The following is a 26,857-nucleotide window of genomic DNA, read 5'->3' on the forward strand; positions in this document are numbered from 1 at the left end:
TCTAATGCCTTCCCTCTGTTGATTATTTTCAATTTATCATGTATTTGACTTGTTTGTACATAGTTATTTGCACATAGTTATATTCTTACTTGGTATACTGTGAGCTTTTTGGGAGCAGGCTGTCTTTTGCTTTCTTTGTGTCCCCAGTGCTTCTAAGTACAGTGTACTTAGTGTACAAATGGTAGGCTCTTAATAAATGTTTGTTGACTGACTGCTTTTGTGACTGTGAAACAGAGTAGGTACATAGTAGGAATGTAGTAATTGATTACTTGTATATATGAATGATTAGTGCCTCTTTCTGGTAACTCATCGTTCAACTATTTTTCCTAGCTATACAATAAAAGATCTAAGACGAGAACTGAGTTAAAGTAAGCTTCTCAATGCTACTTCTTTCTTACCTTGAATTGAATTTCCTTTCTTCCCATTTCGCTTCCTTTCAGACTAGATATGTAGTACAGATGGAGAAATGGCATAGACTCCAAGAATAAAAATTTCAAAATGATCCACAATTTACAGTACCATTTTGTTTTAATGGATGATACTGATGTAAAATTATAGAACATTGCTTTTTATTAACTTTAAATAGAAACAGCTGAGCCCTGGTACTTAATACCTATGTGACCTTGTATTTGTCACTTAAACTTTCTCAGCCTCAGTCACTCGTTCACTCGTTAGACATTTATTAAGTGCCTGTTATATACCCAGCACTGTGCAAAGGGCTAGGGCTACAAAGAAAGGCAAAAGACAATCCATGCTCTTGAAGAGCTCATAGTCTAATGGAAGTGACAGAATGCAAACAACTATGTACGAACAAAATATTCACGTGATAAATAGAAGCTAATTAATAGAGGGAAGCATTAGGATTAAGAAAGAACAGGAAGGACTTTTCATAGACGATGGGATTTTTAGCTGGGAAGCCAGGAGGTGGAGGTGAGGAGGGAGAGTATTCCACGCATGGGAATAGCCGATGAAAATGAATGGATTGGAATGATCTTTGAGATCCCTTTCCTCAAAAGCCCTTTGAGCATAGTTCCAAACCAAAGGGCTTTAAAACTGTGCATAACCTTTGATCCAGCAATACCACTACTAGGTCCTTTTTTTAGCCCAACTAGAACTCCACAAGTTTTTCCATATGTCTGTTAGTTATATCCAGAAATTGTGAGCCTGTAGGGTTAAAAGTAGATCAATTTTAATCTTATGCTTTGGATGATAAATTCTTTTTAAAATTTTGTTTTCATATGACATGTTCAATTCTGTGTAAAATTAAATCCTAGTTTTACTGTTGGAAAGCTTCCATAAGGCCTCTTTTCTGTTAAGTGAGCAACAGTACCTCAAACATAGTAAGCACTTAATAAGTGTTGGTTGACTACCTAAAATGCAATGTATTTAATATTGTTTTTTTACTTACAGAATAGTGAGGTCTTGACATGCTATAATCAGTTCAGTTCAGCAAACATTTATTACCCCGACTGTGTGTAGGTACGGTGGTTAGAGCACTGGGCCTAGAGCCAGGAAGACCCCACTTTTAAATCCAGCTTCAAACACATTCTAGCTCTGTGACTCTAGGCAATTCACTTAACCTTGTTTGCCTCAATTACCTTTTCTGTAAAAAGAGCTAGAGAAGGAAATGGCTCCACTCCAGTATATTTACCTAGAAAACCTCAAATGGTGTCATGAAAAGTTGGACACGACTGAAATGTTTCAACAACAACAACTGTATGTAAGGCAGTAGAGATACAAAGGTAAAAAAACAAAACAATCTCTGACTACAAGTTTATGCTCTTCTAGAGTAGACATTAGAGGAGGCAAGGTGGAGCGACACCAATATTCTTTCTGGGCTCTCCGAATAGGCATGTCTATAACAACAACGACAAAACATACACATACACACACACACTCACACACTGAGTCTCCCAATAGGCATGTCTATAACAACAACAACAACAAAACAAACACACACACATACACACACACACACACAGAGTCATTTTTCTAGCTAGGAAGATAGACAAGGGGTTCAGGCTGGCTGAAAGCACAGCCACTTTCTGGCCATGGGCATGGAGGCAGGGACACCAGCAGTAGTGCCTGGCACCCAGAGATGATAAGAGGACTAGATACCTGACCAGAAAGAGATTCCCAGGGACCCTCCTGTGCTAGCACTGGGTGCAGAATCGGGTGCTGTTCAGCAGCTCTTTTGTTCCTTACCCAGTTCTAGGACAGAGAGGAGTGATTGTGATTGTGAGGGAGAAAACTGGACTCAAACCCAACAAAAATTTCTAGAAGAGACAAAGAAAGAGATGTAAGGGGAAAATAGCCCCCCCCAAAAAAAAGATTTTAGAAATCAAATAGGAGCAGGAGAAGAACATTTGGGGAAAGAAATGAGAGCTCTACAAGAAAATTATGAAAAGAGGCACAAAAAAAATTGAAGAAAATAACTGCGTAAAAAAAATCAAAATTGACCCAATGGTAAAAGAGGTGCAAAACTTCACTGAAGAAAATAACTCCTTAAAAAAAAATATATAGAAGAAAATGTGAAACATCTCATAGGAAAAACAACTGGCCTGGAAAATAGATCAAAGAGAGATAACTTAAGATTTGTTGGACTGCCTGAAAGGCAAGATAAAAAAAAAGAACCTAGACATCATATTTCAAGAAATTATAAAGGAAAACTGCACATACATCTTAGAGGGCAAAGTAGAAATTGAAGGAATCCACTGGTCACCTCCTGAAAGAAATCCCTAAAGAGTAGGCATAATGTGCACAGAGTAGTATAATTAACAAGGCAATTTGCATTAACAACTTGAGAGAATCAGGGAAAGCTTCATAAAGAAGTAGTGCCATGGGCACCATTGCATTTATGTGCCCCAGAGCAAGAGATGGAGCATTGAATTTTAGGAACATCTAGAAGTCTCATTTGATTGGAAAATAATTTGTGATGGCAAGTGATAGAATATAGGACTGAAAAATGAGTACATAATATAATAAAACCCAACTAGAAGATACAGCCATGGCAGGGGAGGTAAGGTAGAGGGAAAGCCTTTGTCCCCATATGTACTACTTTTGCCTTCTAAATTTTGTCTCTGATAACGACATTTTATTTTTTCCTTTTTTTTTTTTTTTTTTTTGGACAAAAAACCCAAAACAAACTATAGGAGAATAAATGTCCTCATTAATAGAAATATTCACAAGAGAAATGAAGGTATAATAGGGACTGTCTCAATTGATATAATTAATTAGACAAACTGAAATGGCAGCCCAGAAAGGGGAATAGAGAAAAATGTCTGCAGCATTGGTTGCATGTACACCACAATATTCAAATCTGTGAATTGAGCATACATCTTGTACTTTAAAAATTGATCCTGACTTAATCATGTTTGTGTTTGAATTCTGGGTAATTGGAAATTTTACTGTAATTATTAGAATCTTTAGTCTGAAAAAGAGAAGACTTGGGGAGAGGGAATAAGACATCTGTCTTCAACTATTTCAAGGGGCTGTCAACCAGAGGAAAGAATACTCTCCTTGGCCCAGAGGGAAGAATTTTAAGTGATTTAGAGTGGGAGTTGAAAAGAGGCAAATTGGGGCTTAAGGCAAGCAAAATCTTCCTAACAGAGATATCCAAAAGTGGAAAGAGATGCTTTGTTGAGGCAGTTAGAAAACTTGGCAATCTGTAATTGGTGCTATGGTCAACGTAAAGCACATAGCAGTTATAAAGTTTCATAATGAAGTAGAGCCAAGGCCTATACATATTCATGAATGTTTAAAGAAACTCTGTGATGGATTTAAAACTTTGTAAATGCGCTTATGGTTTCTGTGTCATTCTGATCTTTATATTATATCAGGGGAAAAGATAAAAGATTCAGGTACATCAAAAGGATTGAAAACATCTCATTTGGCCAGTTAATCAATAAACGTTTGTAAATATTTACTATGGGCTACCAGAGGCTTTCTAGGTGCTAGGGATATAACAACAAAAGTAAAATAATCTTTGCCCTCAAGGAATTTGCCTTCTAATTGAGGAGACAATATGTATACAAATATATGAGGAATATATACAAAATTAATAAAAGGTAGTTTGTGGAGGAAACACCCAACAGCTGGGAAAACCAGGAAATGCTTCATGAACAAAGTGTCACTTAAGCTTGTCTTGAAGAGGCAGAGGTATTCTAAACATGGATGACAGCCAGTATAGAGGCACAAAGACAGCAGTTGGTGTGTCTTGTTTATAGAATAGCAAGTAGGCCAGTGTGGTTAAATTGCATAGTATGTGGGAGGGAGTAAAGTGTAAGATGACCAGAAATTTAGAGAGAGCCCAGGTTGTCAAGAGTTTTGAATGTCAAATCAGAATTTGATTTCTGAGGCAGTTGGGAGCCACTGGAGTTTATTAAATAACAGGGTAATATGTTTAGACTTACAATTTAAGAAATTCCTTTTGGCATCCGTGGAGGATGTCCTGGAGTGGCAAGAGATAGAAGGAGGGAAACCAAATAGGAAGCTTTCTTAGATGAGGGCCTGAACTGGGGTGGTACCTGTATGAATATAAAGGAGGGGACATATGCAGAAGACATGGTGGAGATAAAAAAAACAGGATTTGATAACTGATTGGTTTTGTGGAGTGAGTGGGAAGTCAAGGATGATATGGAGGTTGTAAATCTGAGTGACTAGAAGGATGGTGGTAACCTGGACAGCAGTAGAGAAGTTTGGAAGAGGAATGGGTTTTAGGGAAAGATAATGAGTTCTATTTTGGACATGTTAAAATTAGAAATTTCTTTGGGACATTATTTGAAGTATTCAATGGTAGAAGGATGTCACTAACAAACTGGAGGAAATTAGGCAAATGGAGACTAGTCTTATGCTTGACATTTTTTGATTAAGTGAATAATGATTCATTAAGCATGTGGCTGCCCATAATGTGCCCAAATCTAAGTGAACAAAGTCACAGGGTACTGAAAGAACTGGCAGGTGTGATTCTTGAATTAGGGATACAAATATTTGAAAAAATGGGGAAAGTATTGCAGTACTGTTCAGGCATTCAATCATGTCCGACTCTTGGTGACCTTGGCAAAGCTACTGAAATGGTTTGCCATTTCCTTCTCCAATAGATTAAAGCAAACAGAGGTTAAGTGACTTGCCCAGGGTCACATGGCTAGTGAGTATGTGAGACCAGATTTGAACTCAGGTCTTTCTGACTCCAGTCCTGAAGGGCAAATGTCCTCATTTTCAGAAAAAAAAAGAAGAGAATGGAATCTGTATACAAAGGCAGTCTACTTGTGATAGGTTCTAGCACCTATCACAGGTCATGGCCCATAGTAGTTGGTGCTTTTAATCAATGTTTATTAATTTAAATCAGATTCCTGGCAAAATTCTGAAACATGTCTAGAAAAGGAAACTGATGATACAATTTCATCAAGAATAAGTAATCTCAAACTAATTTTATTTCCTTTTTCCTACAGATTTACTAGATTGATAAATTGGAGGGAAGATGCAGAGTTTACCTATATTTGATGAAGTTTCATTCTGTTCTTTTGGAAAAGGAGAAAAGTTGTGAGATAATAAATATTTTGGTAGATTCACAACTGACTCAATGACCAAATGCAGAGTAAGAGTGCTTTATAGTATCCAGAGTACTTTCAACAAACTTTTGGGCTTTTGGACTTCTCTGGACCTCTCTATGATGCTTTCCTTCCCCAGGAAACTCATCATTGGGAAATCTCATTATTCTACAAGATTAAATCTGGCTGTTACTCACATCTCATCAACACTCTTTGCCCCTCTGGACCATTTGACTGGAGGACAGGGCCATTGGCTCCAGTGCCTCTTTTTCAGAAAGGGACTTAGCATAGTCTTTTACCTATTTCCCATAATCTACACTGCTTTTGGACTTCATCATGCCCCTTCCATCCCCTTCTTTCAGTCCCTTCCTCCTTCTCTCTCCTAAGTTTCCTTTTGTATGTTATCTTCCTATATTAGATTTTAAACTCATTAAGGGCAGGAACGGTGTGGTTTTTTTTGTTTTGTTTTGTTTTGTTTTTTTAACACTGTCCCCAGATTGTGGCACATAGCAGACACTTAATAAATTTTTGTTTATTGATTGATGTTCACAATAACCTTATGAAGTAGGTAATGAAAATAGTAGTATTTTTATCAGTACTTTTTTTTTTTTAAAAGCAATCCGCAATTTTATAAATTAAAAAATAGTGGCTCTGAAAAATTATGACTTGCCCGAAGTAATGTGGTTAATGACTAGCAGATCAGTACAGGAACCCAACATTTGATTCTCACTCCAAACTCCACTATACCATCGGGGAAAATAACAAATTAGATGTGATTTGAATTCATATATTATTGTTAGGATTAGGAGGAAAAGGGATTTAGAGTACTTTCCTACCAAATTGGACCTTATTTGCAAAAGCATAGTAGAAAGAACACAAGACCTGGGCCTGAATTCTGGCTCTTCTACTTGCTATGAATTTTACCTTCCTAGTCCTCAGTTACCTCAGTTGTGAAAGTGAGGGGATTTAATTAGATAATTTCTGAGGTCCTTTATATTTCTAATTCTGTGCTGTGATCCCAAATAATCATGTTCCTGCTATGAGTTTTTTGGTTGCATAAATCACTCCACCAAATTAATTTTCAGCCGTTTTTGTAAAATTTCTGGTTGAAACCCTTCTGGATAAAGCCTTCTTGTGTGTGAACATCTTTCATTATTCTTTATGGATTGAGAACTTAAATCTTTATTTGGAAATCTTCTTACCCAGGATTTGACGTATGCATTTTAAAGCCTGGTGAAGGAAACATAGAATAGTACTAGGCACTCTCCTATATCTAGATTGGTGGTCCCTTTATATATGAATAAATTTCAAGCATAGAGCTAGTTACCAGCAGTAAGCCTAGACTCTCAAGTAGTAGGCATAGAAGGGTAGAGTGCTAGACCTGGAGTCAAGAAGACCTGAGTTCAAATTCAGTCTCAAACTACGAGCTGTATGACCCTGGGCAAATCATTCCTCTGGCTGCCTCAGTTTCCTCAGTTGTAAAATTGGAATAATGCTAACAGCTGCCTCCCAGGATTGTTGTGAAGATCAAATGAGATATTTGTAAAGCACTTTGTATAATGCCTAGCACATAGTAGGTGCTTAATAAATGCATGTTTCCTCTTCCTTTCCTCTCCCCCTTCTTCCTTCCCTTCCTTTTCTCTTTCCTTCCTCCCTCCCTACATCCCTTCATTCCTTCCAGTAGGAATGAAGGTTATTTGTGCAGCCTCTGAGGCTAAGATGCAGCAATGTATGGACTGATTCTCTACCATCTATGATAATTTTGGTCTTGTAATCAACACCAGGAAAACAGCTTCTTCACCAGCCAGTACTTCAGTCATTCACATGTGGAACCACTGGTAAATGGAAATTTTGAATGCTGTGGATAAGTTCAGTTACCTTTGACAGTATAGTCTGTAGGGCTGTCCACATAGATGATGAGGTTGATGCATGCTATGACCAGAACTAACTTGTATTGGGGGGCTTCAAAAGAAAGTGTGAGAAGAGGTATCAGGCTGCATACCAGACTGAAGGTCTGTGGAGCTGTTGTGCTAACTACACTTGTGGTATGCCTGTGAAACCTGGGTAGTATATCAGTGTTGTGCCAGAAAACTGAACTGCTCCCACTTGAATTGTCTCAGAAAGATCCTGAAGATTACCTGGCAAGATAAGGTACCAGACCCTGTTACAGAGAGCCCAACTCCAGTGGGCTGGCCACATAGTTCAAACGCCAAATACATGCTTACCCAAAAGACTATTTTACACAGAAATCATACAGAGGTATGCACTCATGTGGTGGTCGATAGAAGTGACGTAAGGACACTCTCACGGTATCTCTGAAGAACTTTAGTATTGACTGTGACACATGACTCTGCAGTGTGGTGTGCCCGCATCAAAGAAGGTACTGTGCTTTATGAGCAAAGCATAATCATAGAAGCACAAAGGAGATGTGAGCTTTGCAAATCCAGGATCACTTCACTCTAAATGTTGTAGTGAACCTCTTGTGCCTGATCTGTGGTAGTGCCTTCCAAACTCATGTTGGCCTCATCAGCCACAGCCAAACACACTGTACTCTGTCTCCAACATTGTGTTGTCATTGGTCTTCTTCAAAAACTAATGATGAAAAACAAGGTTATTTGTTGGTACTTCATATTATCTGGCAGTAAAAATATGTCTTAGTTTCTAGGAAAGTGGATGACTAAAATCCCAAGTATACAAATAAGATGAATCATACGTATTTAATTTAGTAACATGTATTTCTGATAACATTAACCTATAGCACCTGAAGGAAGCAAATCTCAAAAATATTTATTAACAGCTTCAGTGCATTTTTTTTTCAACTTCCATAGTTCTTTCTTTGGATGTGGATAGCATTTTCCATCACAAGGCCTTTGGAGATGTCTTAGATCCTTGTATTGCCAGGAAGGGTTAAGTTTATCAACATTAGTCATCACACAACGTGGTTGTTATTGTGTACAACGTTCTCTTGGTTCTGCTCATTTCACTCAGCATCAGACCATACAAGTATTTCCAGGTTTTTCTGAAGTCAGCCTGTTCATCATTTCTTGTAGCACAATAGTATTCCATCACATTCATATACCACAACTTGCTCAGCCATTCCCCAGTTGATGGATATCCTCTCAATTTCCAATTCTTTGCCACCACAAAAAGAGCTGCTATGAATATTTTTGTACATGTGGGTCCTTTTCCCATTTGTATGATCTCTTTGGGATATAGCCATAGAAGCTGGGTCAAAGGGTATGCACATTTTTGTAGCCCTTTGGGCATAGTTCCAAATTGCTCTCCAAAATGATTGGATCATTTCACAACTCCACCAACAATGCATTCGTGTTCCAATTTTCCCACATCTTCTCCAACATTTATCATTTTCCTGTTTTGTCATGTTGGCCAATCTGATAGGTGTGATGTGGTACCTCAGAGTTGTTTTGATTTGCATTTCTGTAATCAATAGTGATTTAGAGCATTTTTTTCATATGACTGTAGATGGCTTTAATTTCTTCATCTGAGAACTATCTGTTCATATCCTTTGACCATTTATCAATTGGGGAATGGCTTCAATGCATTTTTTTAGAGTAATGCCTACAGACTTGCAAATATATTCAGGTTCTTATACTATATTCTGCCTATTTTCCAGGTAAATTGAATATACAAATAAAATTTCATATTTATTGCATCTCTACACTTTCTCTTCCCTCCTCTCTTTCTCATCCTTTTTTTTTTCCCTAAATGAGAAAACTGAGGTTTAGACAAGTTACGTAGCTAGTTAGTATAAAAGCTGGGACTATAATCTAAGGCTCCTGAGAGTCTAGGGAAAAATTATAGGATTTAGAGGCAAGGAACTTGGGTCCAAATTCGAATTCTGCCACTTATTACCTGTATGCTATGGGCAAGTTTCCCAGGCCCCAGTTTTCTCACTTTAAAATAATGAGGTTGGATTAGATAATCTCTTCTAGCTCCCTAAACTTGTATCCCTGTCACAAGATGACACACTTTGGTGTTTGGTTGACTTTCTAGTTGCTATAATACCTTGTGTTTGAAAATTTGTAGGCCCTCAGAAAACTCGTTAAGTGTCAATTTTGTGCTTGTGAGATATAATTACTTTTCTTGACTAAGGTAGTTTGAAACTAAGTTTTAGAGTTTCCATCTTAATAAAATTTAACTAGTACTAGACTTTCAGAAGAAGTAAATAACTTTAAACTCCTTTATAGACTTCTTTTGAAACATCAAGATCTGTAGATTTCTGAAATGTTTGCACAGATTCACACCACCACCCCTGAAATGTGTGAATACAGAGGACTCAGTGGGATGTTATTTTAAATTTCTAAGGAAAGCTATCATAAAGCATTGTAGTTTTAATTATTTTTTCCTAGATCAGTATCAGATATTAATTCAAGATTCACTAATACATTAATTTGACGTCTCATCAACATGTGAGGTAGCCCTGATTACTTGAAGGCTATGCTCGTGGAGCGTAAGCTGTACTAGGGCCTACTAAGGTAGGAAGGGCATCATGTAGAGGTATAGCAATGGATTGTATGTCTCTTGGTACATAATGACCCACCCCACGGCTCAGTTTTGGGGAAGGAGGAACATGATATAAAGTCATTTAACTACCCTTTTATCATTTTCTAAACGATCACAAGCAATTGGAGACTATGTAAAAGGTTGAAGTACTGTCAACTTGAAGTAAACTAAGCCCATTGAGGTAAATTTTAAATTTACAAAATCTACCCAACATCAACCCTGCCTCCCCCATTTGCGTCTTTGAAAAGTCATCTTGTTTCAAAAAGTTTTCTAGTCCCATCAGTCTCATTCACATTTAGTTACATGTCATCCAGTCCAAAAAACCACTAGTCTCAACAGCTTCCCTTTGTTCCCTAAGTTCATAGCACATGTAGTTCTGGTGGGCAGCTAGGTGGCACAGATGATAGAACACTATACCTGGGGTCAGGAAGATTAATCATCTTAATGAATTCAAATCTAGCCTCAGACAGTAGCTGTACCAACCTGGACAAGTCATTTAACTCTGTTTGCCTCAGTTTCTTCATCTGTAAAAGGAGATGGAGATGGTGATGGCAAACCACTCCAGTATCTCTGCCAAGAAAACCCCAAATCAGATCATGAAGAGTAGAACATGACTGAAAATGACTGTCCAACTACTCTCATTAAAGGATAAGTTTTACTAAGCTTAGGAAGACTTATTACCAAGTTTCCTGCAGAATGCTTAATTTTTCAGCCACAGTAACTTTAAACTACTATCTGCAAAGTTTTAAGTAGGTTTTGATCTGTGTCAGTGAAGAAGATAGTACTCATACCATTGAAATTACTGATCCCTTCTAAGACATCTCCAAAAGTCTCATGATGGAAAATGCTATCCACATCCAGAGAAAGAGCTATGGAGTTTAAATGCAGATAGAAACATACTATTTGCCCTTTTTTTCCTTCTGTTTTGTTTTGTTTCTTCTTTCTTGTGGTTCCTCCTATTGGTTCTAATTCTTCTTTACAACATGACTACTATGAAAATATGTTTAATAGGAATGTGTATGAAGAGCCTGTATCAGATTGTACGCCATCTTGGGGAAGGAGGCGGGAGGAGAAAGGGAGAAAATTTAAAACTCAAAAGCTTATGGAAGTGATTGTTGAAAACTAAAAATGAATTAATTACATTAAAAAAATTTAAAAAAAAGAAATTACTGATCCTTAAAGTACTCAAGCAATCTAAAGTTGAACATATTGCTGCTCTTATTAGACTTACTGTTTTGAAAAGGAAATGCTTACAATATTCTGCCTTGAAGCATAATATACTAGAATGATATAAATATATACATATACATATATTCCTTTTGTTCACTGTTATCTTGTTAGAAGTAGGAAATAAGGAACAGCTGAATTTATTTCCTTATTCTTATCAAAAATATAACTTTTTATTGTCTTTCTCTTTCCTCAAAAAGGTTCTTTGTTCTAAGGCCTTGTTCTTGGAGGCCTAATAAAGGGAGTAAAACATGAAAAATCTAGGCAATGTAAAACAAAAGATAACAACAAAAATCTATTTAAAAAAATATAACATTTGTATAAAAAACACAAGTACTGAGAGGTAACATACCAATCCTTTATGTATTATCTGTTTTTTTAACCAGTCAAGTCCATCATCTCCAGAACCAGCTAGTCTTCCTGCAGAAGATCTAAGTACAAACTCCAATGGTCCTAAACCTGCAGAAATCATACTAGATGATGACAGAGAGGATCTTTTTGCAGGTAATTATCAGCAGTATAACTTTTTAGTAGCCAAATAAAGTATGTTTGTTAGATGGAAAACTTTTTTAATGCTAATTATAGATAGGGTTTGAAATATTTGGTATCTGTATAGCAAAATAGGGCATATTCCCAAAACATTGTTCTTGATAGTTCTGTAGAGGCAGAGGCAAGATGGCAGAACTCTTCCCCCAGACCTCTCCAAATACTTATAAAAAACGACTCTAAACAAATTCTAGAGCAGCAGAGCCCACAAGAAGACAGAGTGAAACAAATTTCCAGTCCAAGACAACCTGGATGGTCAATGGGAAAAGTCTGTTGCACCAGGCTGGGAGAGGAGCACAGTTAAATGTGGGCAGTGCAGACAAAGACTAGGCCTCAGTGAACACGGAGCAGGCCTCGGGACTGAATCAAAGGGAGCTGTGGTGGTTTCCAGACTTCTCAATCCACAAATGCCAAAGACAGCTTAGAGGGGCAGTAGGAAAGGTCTGTCAGACCTGGGTGAGAGAGGAGCGTGGTCCAGTCCTCACCTTAGCGCAGCCCCTGGGCAGCAGCCACAGCAGCAGTGGCTGCTTCTGGAGCTCTTGGCCCACAGAGAGTGGAGAGATCGAATGACTGATCAGAGGGGGATTGCAGGGATCTCTTTGCTGGTGCTGAGGCAGGATTCTCTTGCTTTGCCTGTGCTTGGATCTGGGTCCAATCTTAAATGGCAGTCCTGGGGCTAGGAGGAGCACTGACATAGAGCTTGTGGCAGCAGTGGAGAGGGAACCCTCCTCTCATTTCCAGGGCAGAAGAGAGTGCTTGTGGTCACTCACAGACCAGAGAATAGGCCAGGAGAGGAGTAAACATCTCTCCTTAGATCATACCCCCTTGGAAGAACTGAAAACTTACAAGTCCCTAGAAGTATCTCTGAAAATAGCTGCACAAAACCCTTGAAGCTTGGGACAGTACACCCTCCACACTACAAGTAGAGCCTATCTTAACAAAGAGTTAAGTCAAGGGACTAGCTGGGAAGATGAGTAAACAGAGGAAAAAAATTCAGACTATAGAATCTTACTTTGGTGACAAGGAAGATCAAAACATACAACCAGAAGAAGACAACAAAGTCAAAGCTCCTACATCCAGAGCCCCCAAGAAAAATATTAATAGGTCTCAAGCCATGGAAGAGCTCAAAAAGGATTTTGAAAATCAAGTAAGAGAAATAGAGGAAAAATTGGGAAGAGAAATGAGAGTGATACAAGAAAATCATGAAAAATGAGTCAACAGCTTGCTAAAGGAGACCCAAAAAAATACTGAAGAAAATAATACCTTAAAAAATAGATTAGACCAAATGGCAAAAAGCCATTTGAGGAGCCAATGAGAAGAATTGCCTTAAAAAGGAGAACTGACCAAATAGAAAAGGAGGTCCAAAAGTTCACTAAGGAAAATAACTCTTTAAAAATTAAAATGGAGCAAATGGAAGTTAGTACATCTATGAGAAATCAAGAAATATTTTTAAAAAAACCCCAAAAGAATGAAAAAATAGAAGATAATGTGAAACATCTCACTGGAAAAACAACTGACCTGGAAAACAGAGCCAGGATAGAGAATTTAAAAGTTATTGGACTACCTGAAAGTCATGATCAAAAAAAGAGCCTAGACATCATCCTTCAAGAAATTATCAAAGAAAACTGCCCTAATATTCTAGAACCAGAGGGTAATATAGAAATTGAAAGAATCTATTGATCACCTCCTGAAAGAGATCCTGAAAGGAAAACTCTCAGAAATATTATAGCCAAATTCCAGAGTTCCCAGGTCAGGGAGAAAATATTTCAAACAGCCAGAAAGAAACAGTTCAAGTATTGTGGAAATACAATCAGGGTGACACAAGATTTAGTAGCTTCTACATTAAGGATCAGAGGGCTTGGAATATGATATTTCAGAGGTCAAAGGAGCTAGGATCAAAACCAAGAATCACCTACCCAACAAAAGTGAGTGTAATCAGTGAGGGGAAAAAATTGATATTTAATGAATGTCGAGAAATTTAATGCATTCTTGAGAATCCAGAGCTAAATAGAAAATTTGACTTTCAAATACAAGACTCAAGAGAAGCATGAAAAGGTAAACAGGAAAGAGAAATCATAAGGGACTTATGAAAGTTGAACTGTTTATATTCCTACACGGAAAGATGATATTTGTAATTCATGAGACCTTTCTCATTGTTAGGGTAGTTGGAGAGAATATATACAGACAGAGGGTACAGGGTGAGTTGAATATGAAGGGATGATATCTAAAAAAGAAAATTAAGGGGTAAGAGCTGAATGTACTGGGAGGAGAAAGGGAGAGGTAGAGTGAGGTAAATTATCTCACATAAAAGAGGCAAGAAAAAGCTTTTTACAGTGGAGGGGAAGAGGGAGGAGGTGAGAAGGAATTAGTGAATTGTACTCTCATAGGATTTGGCTTAAGGAGGGAATAACAAACACACCCAGTTCGACATGGAAATCTATCTTACCCTACAGGAAAAGTAGAAGGGGAAGGCAGGTGGGGGGGGAAGGTGGGGTGGTGATGGTGGTGGTGGTGGTAGAATAGAAGGGAGAACAGATTGCGTGAAAGGGGAATCAAAATGCAGGACATCATGGAATGGGGGGAGGGATGGGGAGAAAATTTGGAACTCAAGATCTTGTGGGAATGAATGTTGAAAACTAAAAATAAATAAATGAAGTGGGGGGGGGGGGATTAAAAAATTTTTTTAAAAATTGCTCTTCCAGAAAAAAATAATTAAAATTACAGTGATTTCTAGTTTTTCACAGATTGATTTAATGGATGGATATAGATGATTACAATCTAGTATTTTACTCTAGTGCCTTATTGTCTCTGAATATTATGTTGTATATAGATAGTTTTAAAAAAAGTTTGTGCTGATGAAAAAATTTTTAATGAAAAGTACAATCAGTATTTTCCAGAATTCCATATATTTTGTGAAACGTAACCACAATATATTTTTATCAGTTGCTACTTGTTCTTCATTTTAAAAATTTGAGAATTAAATATTATAAAATGTGTTAAAAACATTATGTACAACATTTCAAATTAATTTGTCCCATTTTCTAAAGTTTATAAGTCTCTCAATTGTGTAAGCATTTAATAAATGCATATTCATTCATTTAGTCATACATAAATACATGCCAATGCAAGACTGGACCTGCTTTTCAATTTACAATCTTAGGCACTGAGAGGTTAGATGATTTGCCCAGTCACATAGCCAGTGTGTATCTGAGGCAGGACTTGAATCTGGGTCTTCAGTAATCCAATGAGGCCCTCTGTATACTGTACTATTCTGCTTTTACCTTAGAGCCAAACTACTCACTATACCAAGATGCCTGTCAAACGAATGATTACAACATAGCACACAATAGGCAGCCTATAGAAGGAATGAAAAGTAGAAAAGAGACCCAAATTCTAAATCTTCTGTTAGTAGATCAGTGGTTGGAGATCTTCAAGAGCCTACATAGGCCACCTCTGCCGTCTATATCCACTATCTAATCAGAAGCCCTTCATTAGGTGCCACAGACAGCACTTGAAAATATGCTTCTTACCACTGATCCTTTGCCTTCCATAGGCCTAGCACTATACTCCTCCACTAGTCATTGTTGCCTCTTTTCCTTTCTCTCAAGACACCAGATTTGAAGGAGGTCTATGTTCCTCAAAGATCCAGGTTGACTCTGAGATGCCACTGTAGTTGGGCCCATTCTTGACTCTTGTTAGGTTGGATTTATACCAGGAATATAGACTTAGTTCAGTATTAGGAAAATTGTAAACATGATACAACACATTAATAACAAAAACAATTGCATGGTTGTATCAAGAGATTCTAAAAGAGATTGTGACAAAATAAAACACTTCATTTACATTAAACATACTAAAAAGCCTAGGAATAGGTGGACCATTCCTTTATGTGGAAAATAGTATTTATCTAAAACCAACAACTTTTATTTATCTGTAATGAAAAAATGCTAAAGGTCTTTCCACTAAGATCAGGGGTAAAGCAAAGATGCCTATCATTACCCTATTATTTGATATAATTCTAGAAATGATAGCTATAATATTAAGATAAGAAAGAATTTGAGGGAATAAGCCTAGGCCAAGAAGAGACAAAATTCTCACTTTTTTCCATGTGACATCATAGTTAATTTAGAGAACCTTAGTGATTCAACTAACAAATTAATTGAAGTAATAACTTATAAAGTAGCAGGATATAGAAGAAACCCGTAAAAATCTTCAGCTTTCCTATATATTACTAAGGTAATATATGGGAACAGTAGTACTCTCAGTGAGATGAGATAGAAAAGGAATTCCATTCAGAATGACAGAATATATAAAATATCTGCTAATCTAGCTACTCAGACACACAGAAGAATTATGTAAGACTTGTAAGACTACAAGACTTTTAAGAAATGCAGAGTTAAGCAATTCAGTAGCATGATCTAAATAATTGTTCATGTTACCTAAGTGAATTACACTTATTCAGTGCCTTACCAAAGACTTAATTCTCAGTTTGCAAACGTCTTTAATTAAAACAATCCTATCAGTAGAAAAAAATTTGAGGAACTGTATATTTACTTATAAATTATATGTAAGGTGTCTCAAAAATCTTACTGCAGTTTTAAATATTCAGTAAACCCAAGGATTCATGGTTTGACAAAAACTACTGAGAAAACTGGAAAGGAGTACAGCAGAAATTAGGTTCAAACCAATATCTTGTACCATGTGCTATAATAAGCCCCAAATCTATACATAACCTAGACATAAAAGGTCATATTATAAACAAGTGAGGGGAGCCAGGAAGCAGATGATCTTTCACAGCTGTGAATAGGGGGGAAAGTTCTTGACTAAACAAGTTGCAGAGAAGATCGTTTAAATAAAAAGGACAGTTTTGATTACATACAATTGAAAAGTTTTAGCACAAAGAAAAGCAATGCATTTAAGAGTGAAATAATTAACTGGGGAAAATATTTGTTGCAGATTTTCTTTGATAAAGGTCTGATATCCAGGCCATATGAGGAACTGACTCAAATGTATAAGAATGATAGCCATTCCCTAATAGATAAATTTTCAAATGATATGAGCTATTTGCAATAAATGGACAATATGAAAATACTTTCAATCACTCATAATCAAAGAAATGCAAGCAAATTAGCACAACTCTGAGGATCTATGTCAGTCCTATAAGGTTTGCAGAAATGACAAAAACAGCAGAATGACAATTGGTAGAGACACAGCAAGAAGACAAGCAAACTGGCACAATGTTAGTGTAGCCATGAATTTGTCCAACCATTCTGGAAAACAATCTGGGACTATGTCCCCCAAATCACTAAATTGTGCATATTTTTTTACCTAGCAATTCCACTGTTAAGCCTCTACTTTTAAAGAAAGGGGGGAAATACTTGTAGCAACTCTTTGTTGTAGAAAAGAACTAAAAACAAAGGGAGATGGTAATCGATTGGGGAATGGCTGAACAGATAGGGTAGTTGTATAAAAAGGAATATTATTGTTCTGAAGGAAATTATAAAATGGACTGATTTGAAGACTTGTATGAATTGATAGAGTAAAATGAGTAGAACAAGGAGACAATTTATATAGTAACAATAACATTGTAAAGAAAAACAACGTTTAAAAGACTTGGAACTCTGATCTATGCAGTCACCAACCAAGGTTTCAAAGGACAAACGATAAATCATGCATTCCACCTCCTGACAGAAGGGTGATGAGACATATTTTTGGACATGGCAGATAGGTGGTTTGTTTTGATTGACTGGTCTTATTTGATATAAGGGTTATGCTTTTCCTTTTTTTATTTGACGAATAGGATTTCAGGGTATGGAAGGGGACCTTGCAATAGTATTCCTGAAAAGCAGAGGGTAATTAAATTATGTGTGAGTATATTTGTATGTGTGTGTATAGACATGTACATATATAGACATATATGCATACATATATACGCAAAAGAAAGCCTAACAGGACAAAGACAAGCAGATGTCCTATTTGGAAGAAACATGTTGAATTTAGTACATACTGAAAAAAAAAAAGCAAGCTGTACAGAATAGAAAATGAGTGGTTTCCCATAGACTTGCACTTTCTCCCTCTCTTTTCCCTCTTCTCTCTCTCCCTACACATATAACCTTTCTCTCTGTTAAATTCAGGGGGAAAAAAACATGCAGTTTAAAAAAATTTACTCACATGAGGAAATCCAGGAACTAGGGTTTTATTTGAGTGAAGGTCAGTGGAGGCAGAGACGTGTATCATTGAAATATACTACAAACCACTTGGGACAGAAAGAGGAAAAATAGATGAATTTCAGTAGCAGTTTAAACGCCTGGCCTAGAGGCATACTCATGATGTGGGATTTCAATTATTCAAACATCTGCTAGAGTACTCTCTCCTTCCTTCCCTTTCTCCCTTTCTCCTTCCTATTTTTCTCTCCCTCTCTGTCACAAGCAGAGCAGAGAGCAAATTTTTGACTTATTTTTTGTAATTTCATCCTACAAAAAGGAGCAGAACCAGCAGGCAGGAATTTTATTCTAGGTGTGATTTCTACTAATATGGAGGAAGTCTTTGTTGAGGTAAATATGAATAGAACTCTGGGGCACAGTGACCACGCCTACCTGGAGTTTTTGTTAGAGGAAAGGAATTCTATGCTTAGTCTGACCTGCACCCTAGATTTTGTGAAAGCATGTTTCAAAAGTTTCAAGGAAAAATAAAATAGAATCCCATGGACTAGTACTGGGGAAGTCAACCCAGAAGGGATGGAACATATTCAAGAACAAAAATCTGAAAGCACACAGGTAAGGAGGAAATATGGGATTAGTCTAAACAACTTGATGTAGATATACAGAGAATTCACCAAACAACATAGATTTGGTTTTTTGGTTTGTTTTTTTTTTTTTTTTTTTTTGGTTGGGCAATGGGGGTTAAGTGATTTGCCCAGGTCACACAGCTAGTAAGTGTTATGTGTCTGAGGGCAGATCTGAACTCAGGTCCTCCTGAATCCAGGGCCAGTGCTCTATCCACTGCGCCACCTAGCTGCCCCTAAACAACATAGATTTAAAAAAAGAAAAACAGAAGGTGGAAGCAAGGCAAGGTAGCAGAGAATGAATTAAGAGCATAGTGTGGCCCTGTAAAAAACAGTGCCAGGAATGCTAAGACTCAGAATGAGCTGTGGCTGTAGAGGGACTCTATTGACAGAAAAGAGTTTTTTGTTTGTTTGATTTATATATTTTGGGAGAAAAAGGAGGATCAGAGATGGAATAGGATTTTGTTTAGGATAGATGAAATGATGATAGAAAGCTGAGCTTCTCAAGTCTTATTTTGATATTTTTTTTCTCTGCCTAGGAGAATGACTTTTACAACTGGACATTACAATCAATAGTGACAGGGAGTGGGGAGGTTAGGATACTCAAGGAGATACTTGATACTCGAGTCAATATTAATAGTACTTAAGCTTCCCTTGATCATTTCAGGTAATCACCCCAGATTAGTACTTCCTTAGATACTGAAAGAACTGGCAACCGTGATTACTGGGCCACTATCAGTAATATTTGAAAGATTGGAGGACACAGATTTTCCAACAAAAAAAGTGGGTGGGGTTGTGAACAGACTCTGCAAACTATAGGCAAGTAGGTTGGGCTTCAGTTGTTTTTTAGTAAGTATCATTAGAGATGGTTGGAGGTGATATAGAAAGCCAGCATGGCTTCTTCATACCAAACTAACCACTTTTCCTTTTGTCACAGGATTACTAAACCAGTAGATGAGAGAGATTCTAGGGATATGGTTTATTTAGATTTTAGCAAAGCTTTTGATAAAGTATCTCCTACTCTTTTCATGGAGATGGATTCAGAACTAAGGCTTTGTGATCAGCCCTGTGCTGTTTAACATTTTTATCAATGATTTGTTTGAATGCATATCCGGTATCCTCAGATTTTCGGATGAGGCAAAGCTGGTTGAAAGAGTCAACACAATGGAGGAGAGAGTGAGAATCTAATAAAGAATCTTAGACTAGATCATTGGGCTGAGTCTAAGAAGATGAAATTCAGTAGAGATAAATATAAAATCTTGTTCTTGGGTACAACACATCAATGTCACAGGTACAAGGAGAGGACATGGTTATGAAAGGAATCTGGGGCTATGTGGAAGCCAGAAAAAGTTGATGTGCTCTTATGCTTCATAATCCCTCAGATCTCATCTGGAGTATTATATTAGATTTTTGAGGCAGCTGGGCACAGTGAATAGAGAGCTGGACCTGGAATCAGGAAGACCTGAATTCAAATTGGGCCTCAGATACTTTCTAGCTAGGTAACCTTGGGTGAGTCACTTCATCTCTGTTTGTCTCAGTTTCCTCAACTGTAAAAAGGATAACAGCACCTACCTTGCAAGGTTGTTATTAAGATCAAATGAGATAATATTTGTAAAGGACTTATACACAATAGGCACCATATAAATGGAATAATCCTTTCATTTTTGGAACCATGGTTTAAGAAGGACTAGTAAACAACTAGAATGTTGAAGGGCCTTGAGTCCATATCATATGAGGATCAGTTGAAGGAACTAGAAATGTTTAACAAAGAGAAGTCTCAGGGATGTTTCATAGCTGTGTTGTATTATTTTAAGGACTATCTGTTTGGCCCCAGAGGATAAACCAAAAGTAGTAAAGGGAAGTTGCAAAATTAGGCTTAATGTCAAGAACAATTTCCTAATTAAAACTGTCTAAAAGTAGAATAGGTTTACTCTGAAGGTATCGGGGTTCTCTTTCCTTGAAGGTTTTCTTGGGGGGCAGGGAAACCACTTACTGGGTATGTTATAGTGGGCATTCCTTTCGTGGATGGGTCAGACTAGATGGCCTCTGAGGTCCCTTCCAATTTGCATATTCTTTATCACTATGTTTCTGAAATTTTGATTCCCAGTTAAGCTTCATCTTGCTTCTGATCAACTCCCTGCCAAAGCTTTATGTATACAAATTAATTTTTAATGTTAGCTTAAGTACAAGGACATTGAAAAAGAATTTTGTCCCACATGTAAAATATACATTATTAGAAAGCCAAGTACAAATTAATTTTTTAATCTTCGTCTTTATTCCCTCCAGTTAGTATATAAAACTAAGAATTGACTTGATAAATTGTTTCATATGAGTTTTTTTATCATTAACTTTAAAGTTAAGTTGAACTATATAGGAAGAAACATAAGAAAATTATTTTGTCATTAAAATTATTATAATAAACTTTAGATATTCTTGTTAACCATGTTTATTTGTGGGCAGGGTCCTAGTTCTTTTCAGTATTTAATAAACTATTCAAATTATAAACTTTCCTTTCACTATTTTTTATTAACTTGCTTATTGTTTTGTGTCTAGAAGCCACAGAAGAAGTTTCTTTGGATAGTCCAGAAAGGGAGCCTATACTTTCTCCTGAGCCTTCTCCTGCAATCACCCCTATAACACCTACCACATTAATGGCACCCAGAATTGAGTCAAAAAGTATGTCTGCTCCTGTGATCTTCGATAGATCTAGGGATGAGGTACTGAATAGTTTTATAACTTAAGAATATATTTTGCTATGTTAATCATTATGTTAAATTATCAGTTTTATTTCCTTTCTGCAGTTTAGTCTTCCTTGACAAGCCTTTCAAAAAAGCAAGGTCTGGGTTTGACCCTCCTCTTCCTTAGACGTGAAATTTTGGGCAGACCATGGACCTCTGAGTCCCAGTTTCATCATCTTTAAAATGGAGTAATGCTTATCCCATACGATTGTTAGGAAAATCATTTGTGTGTGTGTGTGTGTGTGTTTGTGTATATATAGTAATATATTATTATTGATTTCTAATGTTATGAAAATATGTGAAAGACTTATATGTAACTTAGATAAGTCCTTGGGCAGTGCTTGAGGTTAAATGGTTAAAAGGGAGGTTAAATGTCTTGCCCAGGGTCACAGCTTACAGGTTTCAGAGGCAGGATTTTTATGTCTCTCTGTTTCCAAGCACAACACTATTCACTATGGCACATTATTTCTTGAATTTTAAATCTAGAAAATTATGCCTTCAAATACTTGAATATTTTCCCTTATCTGCTATTTCAAAAGTAATGTATGGCTATTGAATGTATATTTTTTGCCCACATTTTAAAGATAATTCTCTTGTTAAAACTCATTACTTTAAGAAAGGAAAGTTCAAATAATGTGAAAAATATGAGCTTATATTAGGAAAACATTTGCTACAGAAATAGACAATTAAGAATTAACTGTAGAAGAGAAAGTAACTCATTTTCAAATAGTTTGGTATCATTTAAGTGATTCATAATATTGAATATCCTTTTTGCATATGCCCCCCCGCAGAAAGTGTTTTCTTCTAAAAAAAAAATTTATTTAGTGCAATGCCGCTGATTAAATTGTTACTTGAAATAATATTTTTAAAAGGCTTCTTTAGTTGTATTAGAGGTTTATCATTTTTCTGCTTGCTGTATTGTTAGGCATGCTTTGTAAACAGTTGCTTACAGTACTACATGCTTTTATTGGCTTTTATCAGCCTCCAGGGAGAAAGTATGCTTATTAGGAAGCAGAGAAATCTTGAAGCTAGAAAGCTGTTCATTATGAGTATAACATTTTCTGAAAATAGGTATGGTAAAACTCTTAGTCCCAGACCATTGATTATCTTGTCATTGTTAAACAGTAGAGGTACAAATTTTATAGCTATAGATTTTAATATTTACTGTGAAAAAACCTACGGTTTTGTGTAATTATAAAAAACCTGGCATTTTTGTCCATAGTCTCTATGAATATAGAAACACAAAGTTCTCTATCATTGTGGAACTAACACCCTCCGTTTGTTTATACTTATAGCAAACAAAAAAAAAATCTGGGTATTTGAGGAATTGAAATGGTATTTTTTTGGGGGGGGGGAAGTGAAGCTTCAGGTGAATTTGTCATGAATGTATAACAGTTGCTTTATGTTAGTTGTAACTTATATTGGACCCAATCATGATCCAAATGATATTGATTGTTATAGGTCTAACAAAAATTAGAATTCGACCACCAGTACCACAAATTTCTCTTTTCTAGATTGAAGAAGAAGCAAATGGAGATGTTTTTGATATAGAAATTGGTGTTTCAGACCCAGAGAAAGTTGGTGAGGCATATTTTTTGTGCTGCATTTCTTATTATTTTATAAAGCTTTTGTTATTTTTACATGTATTTTCTTTACTGAAGTTAATAGCTACAATACTAAAATGTTACTTTCTCTTCAAAAAATCTTCTTACTTTAATAGTTCTTTCATGTTATTACTTGTATTGTAGGTGATGGCATGAATGCTTATATGGCATATAGAGTAACAACAAAGGTAAGTCTTCCTGCATCATTTAGCATTGCTTTACCAACATTTTTAATAATATTTTATTTTTTCCCAATTATACGTAAAGACAATTTTAAACATTCAGTTTTTAAAATTTTGAGTTCCAATTTTTCTCCCTCTCTCACCTCCCCACCTTAAGACAGTAAGCAATTTGATATAAGTTATAGATGTGCGCTCATATAAAATATATTTCTCCATTAGTCATGTTGTGAAAGAAGAAAAAGACCAAAAGAAAAAAAAATCAAAAAACAAAGTGAAAAATAGTATGCTTCAATCTGCATTTGGACTCCATCAGTTATTTCTCTGGACATGGATTACATTTTTCATTATGAGTCCTTTGGGATTGTCTTGGATCATTGTATTGCTGAGAATAACTAAGGCATTCACATTGATCATCGTACAATATTGCTCTTACTGGGTACAGTGTTCTGGTTCTGCTCACTTCACTTTGCATCAGTTCATGTAAGCTTTTGACAGCATTTAATATGACTAAATGTCTAGACAAAACAGGTGTGATCTCTAACCTTTTTTCTAAAACATTGACTTAATTGCTTTTATCAATTTATTTAAAAGTACTATAGCATGTAATAATTTTTTGTAGGGTCTTCGAAGCATTATTTTTATTATTCTCAATTACATAAAAACAAAAAATTTTAACATTCAGATTTTGAGTTCCAAATTCTATCCCCCCTTTCTTCCATCCTCCTTTTTGAGAAGGCAAGCAGTTTGATAGAGCTTATACACATGAAGTCATGTAAAACATTTCCCATTTTAACCATATTGCAAAAGAAAACGCAGACCAAAAAAGCAAGGGTATAATAAAGTTTTAAAAATATGCTTCAATCTGCCATTCAGACTCTATCATTTGTTTCTCTAGAGGTGGATAGCATTTTTCATCATCAGTCCTTTAGAATTGTTTTAGATCATATTATTGCTGAGAAAAGCTAAGTCATTCACAGTTTAACATCATTATAACATTGCTATTACTGTGTATAGTGTTCTGGTTCTGCTTATTTCACTTTGTATCAGTTCATGTAAGTTTTCCCAGGTTTTTCTGAAATTATTCATTATTTCTTAAAGCACAGTAGTATTCTATCATGATCATATACCACAACATGTTCAGTTATTCCCCAGTTGATGGGCATCCCCTCAGTTTCCAGTTCTTTGCCACCACAGAAAGAGCTGCTATAAATATTTTTGTACATATAGATCCTTTTCCTTTTTTTTAAAAAAAAATTTCTTTGGGGTACAAACCTAATAGTGGTATTACTGGATCAAAGGGTATGCACAGTTTTATAGTCCTTTGGGCATAAATTCCAAATTGCTCTCCAGAATGGTTGGATCAGTTCACAACTCCACAAATAGTACCTTATTTTTTCCACATCCCCTCTAGCATTTGTCATTTTCCTTTACTGTGGTATATTAGTCAATCTGATAGGTGGTACCTCAGAGTTATTTTAATTTTCATTTCTCTAATCAATAGTGATTTAGAGCATTTTCTCGTATGATCATAAATAGCTTTGATTTCTTATGAAAACTGCTTGTTCATATCCTTTGACCATTTTTCACTTGGGGAATCTCTTGTATTCTTATAAATTTGATTCAGTTCTTTATACATTTGAAAAAGGGAGGCCTTTATCAGAGAAACTTGTTATAAATTTCCCCCCCAGTTTTCTGCTTTCTTTCTCATCTTGGCTGCATTGATTTTGTTTGGGCAAAAACTTCTTAATTTGATGTAACCAAAATCTTCTGTTTTATATCCTGTAATGCTCTCTGTTTCTTGTTTGGTCATAAATTATTTCCTTATCCATAAATCTGACAGATACATTGTTCCATGCCCTCCTAATTTGCTTGGTATATCACCCTTTATGTCCCAATCAGGTACCCATTTTGACTTTATCTTAGTATATGGTGTAAAATGTTTGTCTCTACCTAGTTTCTGCCAAACTGCTTCCCAGTTTTCCAAAAAAATTTTGTCAAATACTGATTTATTGTCCCCAAATCTTGGCTCTTTGGGTTTGTCAGACACTAGATTACTATAGTAGTAAATGGCCATAGTAATCTAGTGTTTGACAAGCCCAGAGAGCCAAGATTTTGGGACAAGCATATAATTTTAACCTCAACTTATCCATTTAATTTTTATCTTCAATTCTTTATCTTCTTATTTTTGACAGACTTCCCTGTCCATGTTCAATAAGAATGAATTTTCAGTTAAAAGAAGGTTTAGTGACTTTCTTGGATTGCACAGCAAATTAGCCACAAAGTACTTGCATGTTGGTTATATTGTGCCACCAGCTCCAGAGAAGAGTATTGTAGGTAAGCATAAGTTTGGAAGCAGTCTTATTAATTGTTGACAAATTTTACTATTCAAATTTTTAAATACTTTAATGTTTTTATGTTCATTTTCTCTCAAACATTGAAAAAAAAATCCTTGGTGCAAAATTAAAGTATTTCATTTAATGGAGTCTGTAGGACTGTTTTGGAATATATATATATATATACAAGTAATTACAGTTTTGCTTTCTAATGCTTAAAGGATTTGAGCTAAGTTAGAAGCAATTGGAGACCCTAGCTTTTTCTAGCCATTAAGCTTTTAGTAGTCAGTGGGCAAAATTTTATCATGAAAGTGGGTCATTAATGAACAATGATTTCCTAACATCCAGAAAAAGGTGATAAGAAGTATGTAGCTTAATACCCAGGTAGTATTTTATTGTTTTTATGGGATCTAGCCTTTTATATGAAGTATATTTGGATTAAACTATACTGTCTTGTTCTCTTACCTATCTCAGTCACTTGATACTTAAGCTTTCTCATATTCCACTTTGCTGGGCCTTAAATGTTTGTGTGTGTTTTTCTTAGTTTAGATTCTTGACTTTTGAAAGCAGGTAGAATTTTTTATAATTATGCTTTTATATAATTTTATATAATGCTTTTATAATTTTGGAAACTAACAGTATTGATGTTTAAGCACACCCTTTCTGTTATGGGATCTATCATGGATCTAGAGATTGGAGAGCCATCTAGTCATATCCACTCGTTTTACAAATGAGGAATCTGACTTCTCGGACAATTAAATTACTTGCTGAAGATAACACAGTAAACATCAGAAGAATTTGAACCCAGGTTCTCTGACTCCAGAGCCAGCGTTCTTTGCATTGTATACGATGCTGCATCCACTGTTAGTTTTTTTCCATCATAATCTAGTTAATACTCTTATTGATTTTCTCTTTTTGAAACATCTTGTAGGTGTCCATGTATGGAATTTAAGTATCTACTACTATTATGAATTTTTAGTGTCCTTGCTGTACTGTTATAGCTAGACTTGAAAATTATATGAGAGGGTATGTGTGTGTGTTGAGGGCGAGCACCCCAAATTCTTTTTCTCTAGAGTTTAGTCTAGTCCTTTTCATAGACTCACCTAAAAAATAAATTTGATTTTAAAAATAAGTTTTGATATCCTCTGAGACCTGATTCTCTAATTTTTTTCGGAACAAGTATAACCTCAAATTTTCTGTAGCCTAGGATGCAGGAATAAATAGGAAACTTAATAAATTCAAATGAGGTAGAAAATCAGGTCCCAAATTTGCCATAGACCACAGCTTTTGATACTGGGGGCCCTCAGTGAATAATTCGAGATAGTGAAACTTTCTTCGTTCAAGCTTCAATATAGTCACAGAAACTTATG

General features: G+C 36.0%; 1 protein-coding gene across 2 annotated transcripts in view; it reads left to right on the forward strand.

Moving 5' to 3' along the window:
- SNX2 (sorting nexin 2) overlaps positions 1-26,857 on the forward strand; it is a 66,666-nt gene that overhangs the window by 10,937 nt on the left and 28,872 nt on the right. For both annotated transcript variants that reach the window (XM_027874978.1, XM_027874979.1), the window contains exons 2-6: positions 11,687-11,804; positions 21,184-21,347; positions 22,883-22,949; positions 23,117-23,160; positions 25,347-25,488. In XM_027874978.1, coding sequence (XP_027730779.1) covers positions 11,687-11,804; positions 21,184-21,347; positions 22,883-22,949; positions 23,117-23,160; positions 25,347-25,488 — 535 coding nt within the window. The remainder of the gene's footprint in view (positions 1-11,686; positions 11,805-21,183; positions 21,348-22,882; positions 22,950-23,116; positions 23,161-25,346; positions 25,489-26,857) is intronic.

The sequence above is a fragment of the Vombatus ursinus genome, unplaced genomic scaffold (genome assembly GCF_900497805.2).
Source record: "Vombatus ursinus unplaced genomic scaffold, bare-nosed wombat genome assembly UNPS02014807.1, whole genome shotgun sequence".
Taxonomy (NCBI): Eukaryota; Metazoa; Chordata; class Mammalia; order Diprotodontia; family Vombatidae; genus Vombatus; species Vombatus ursinus.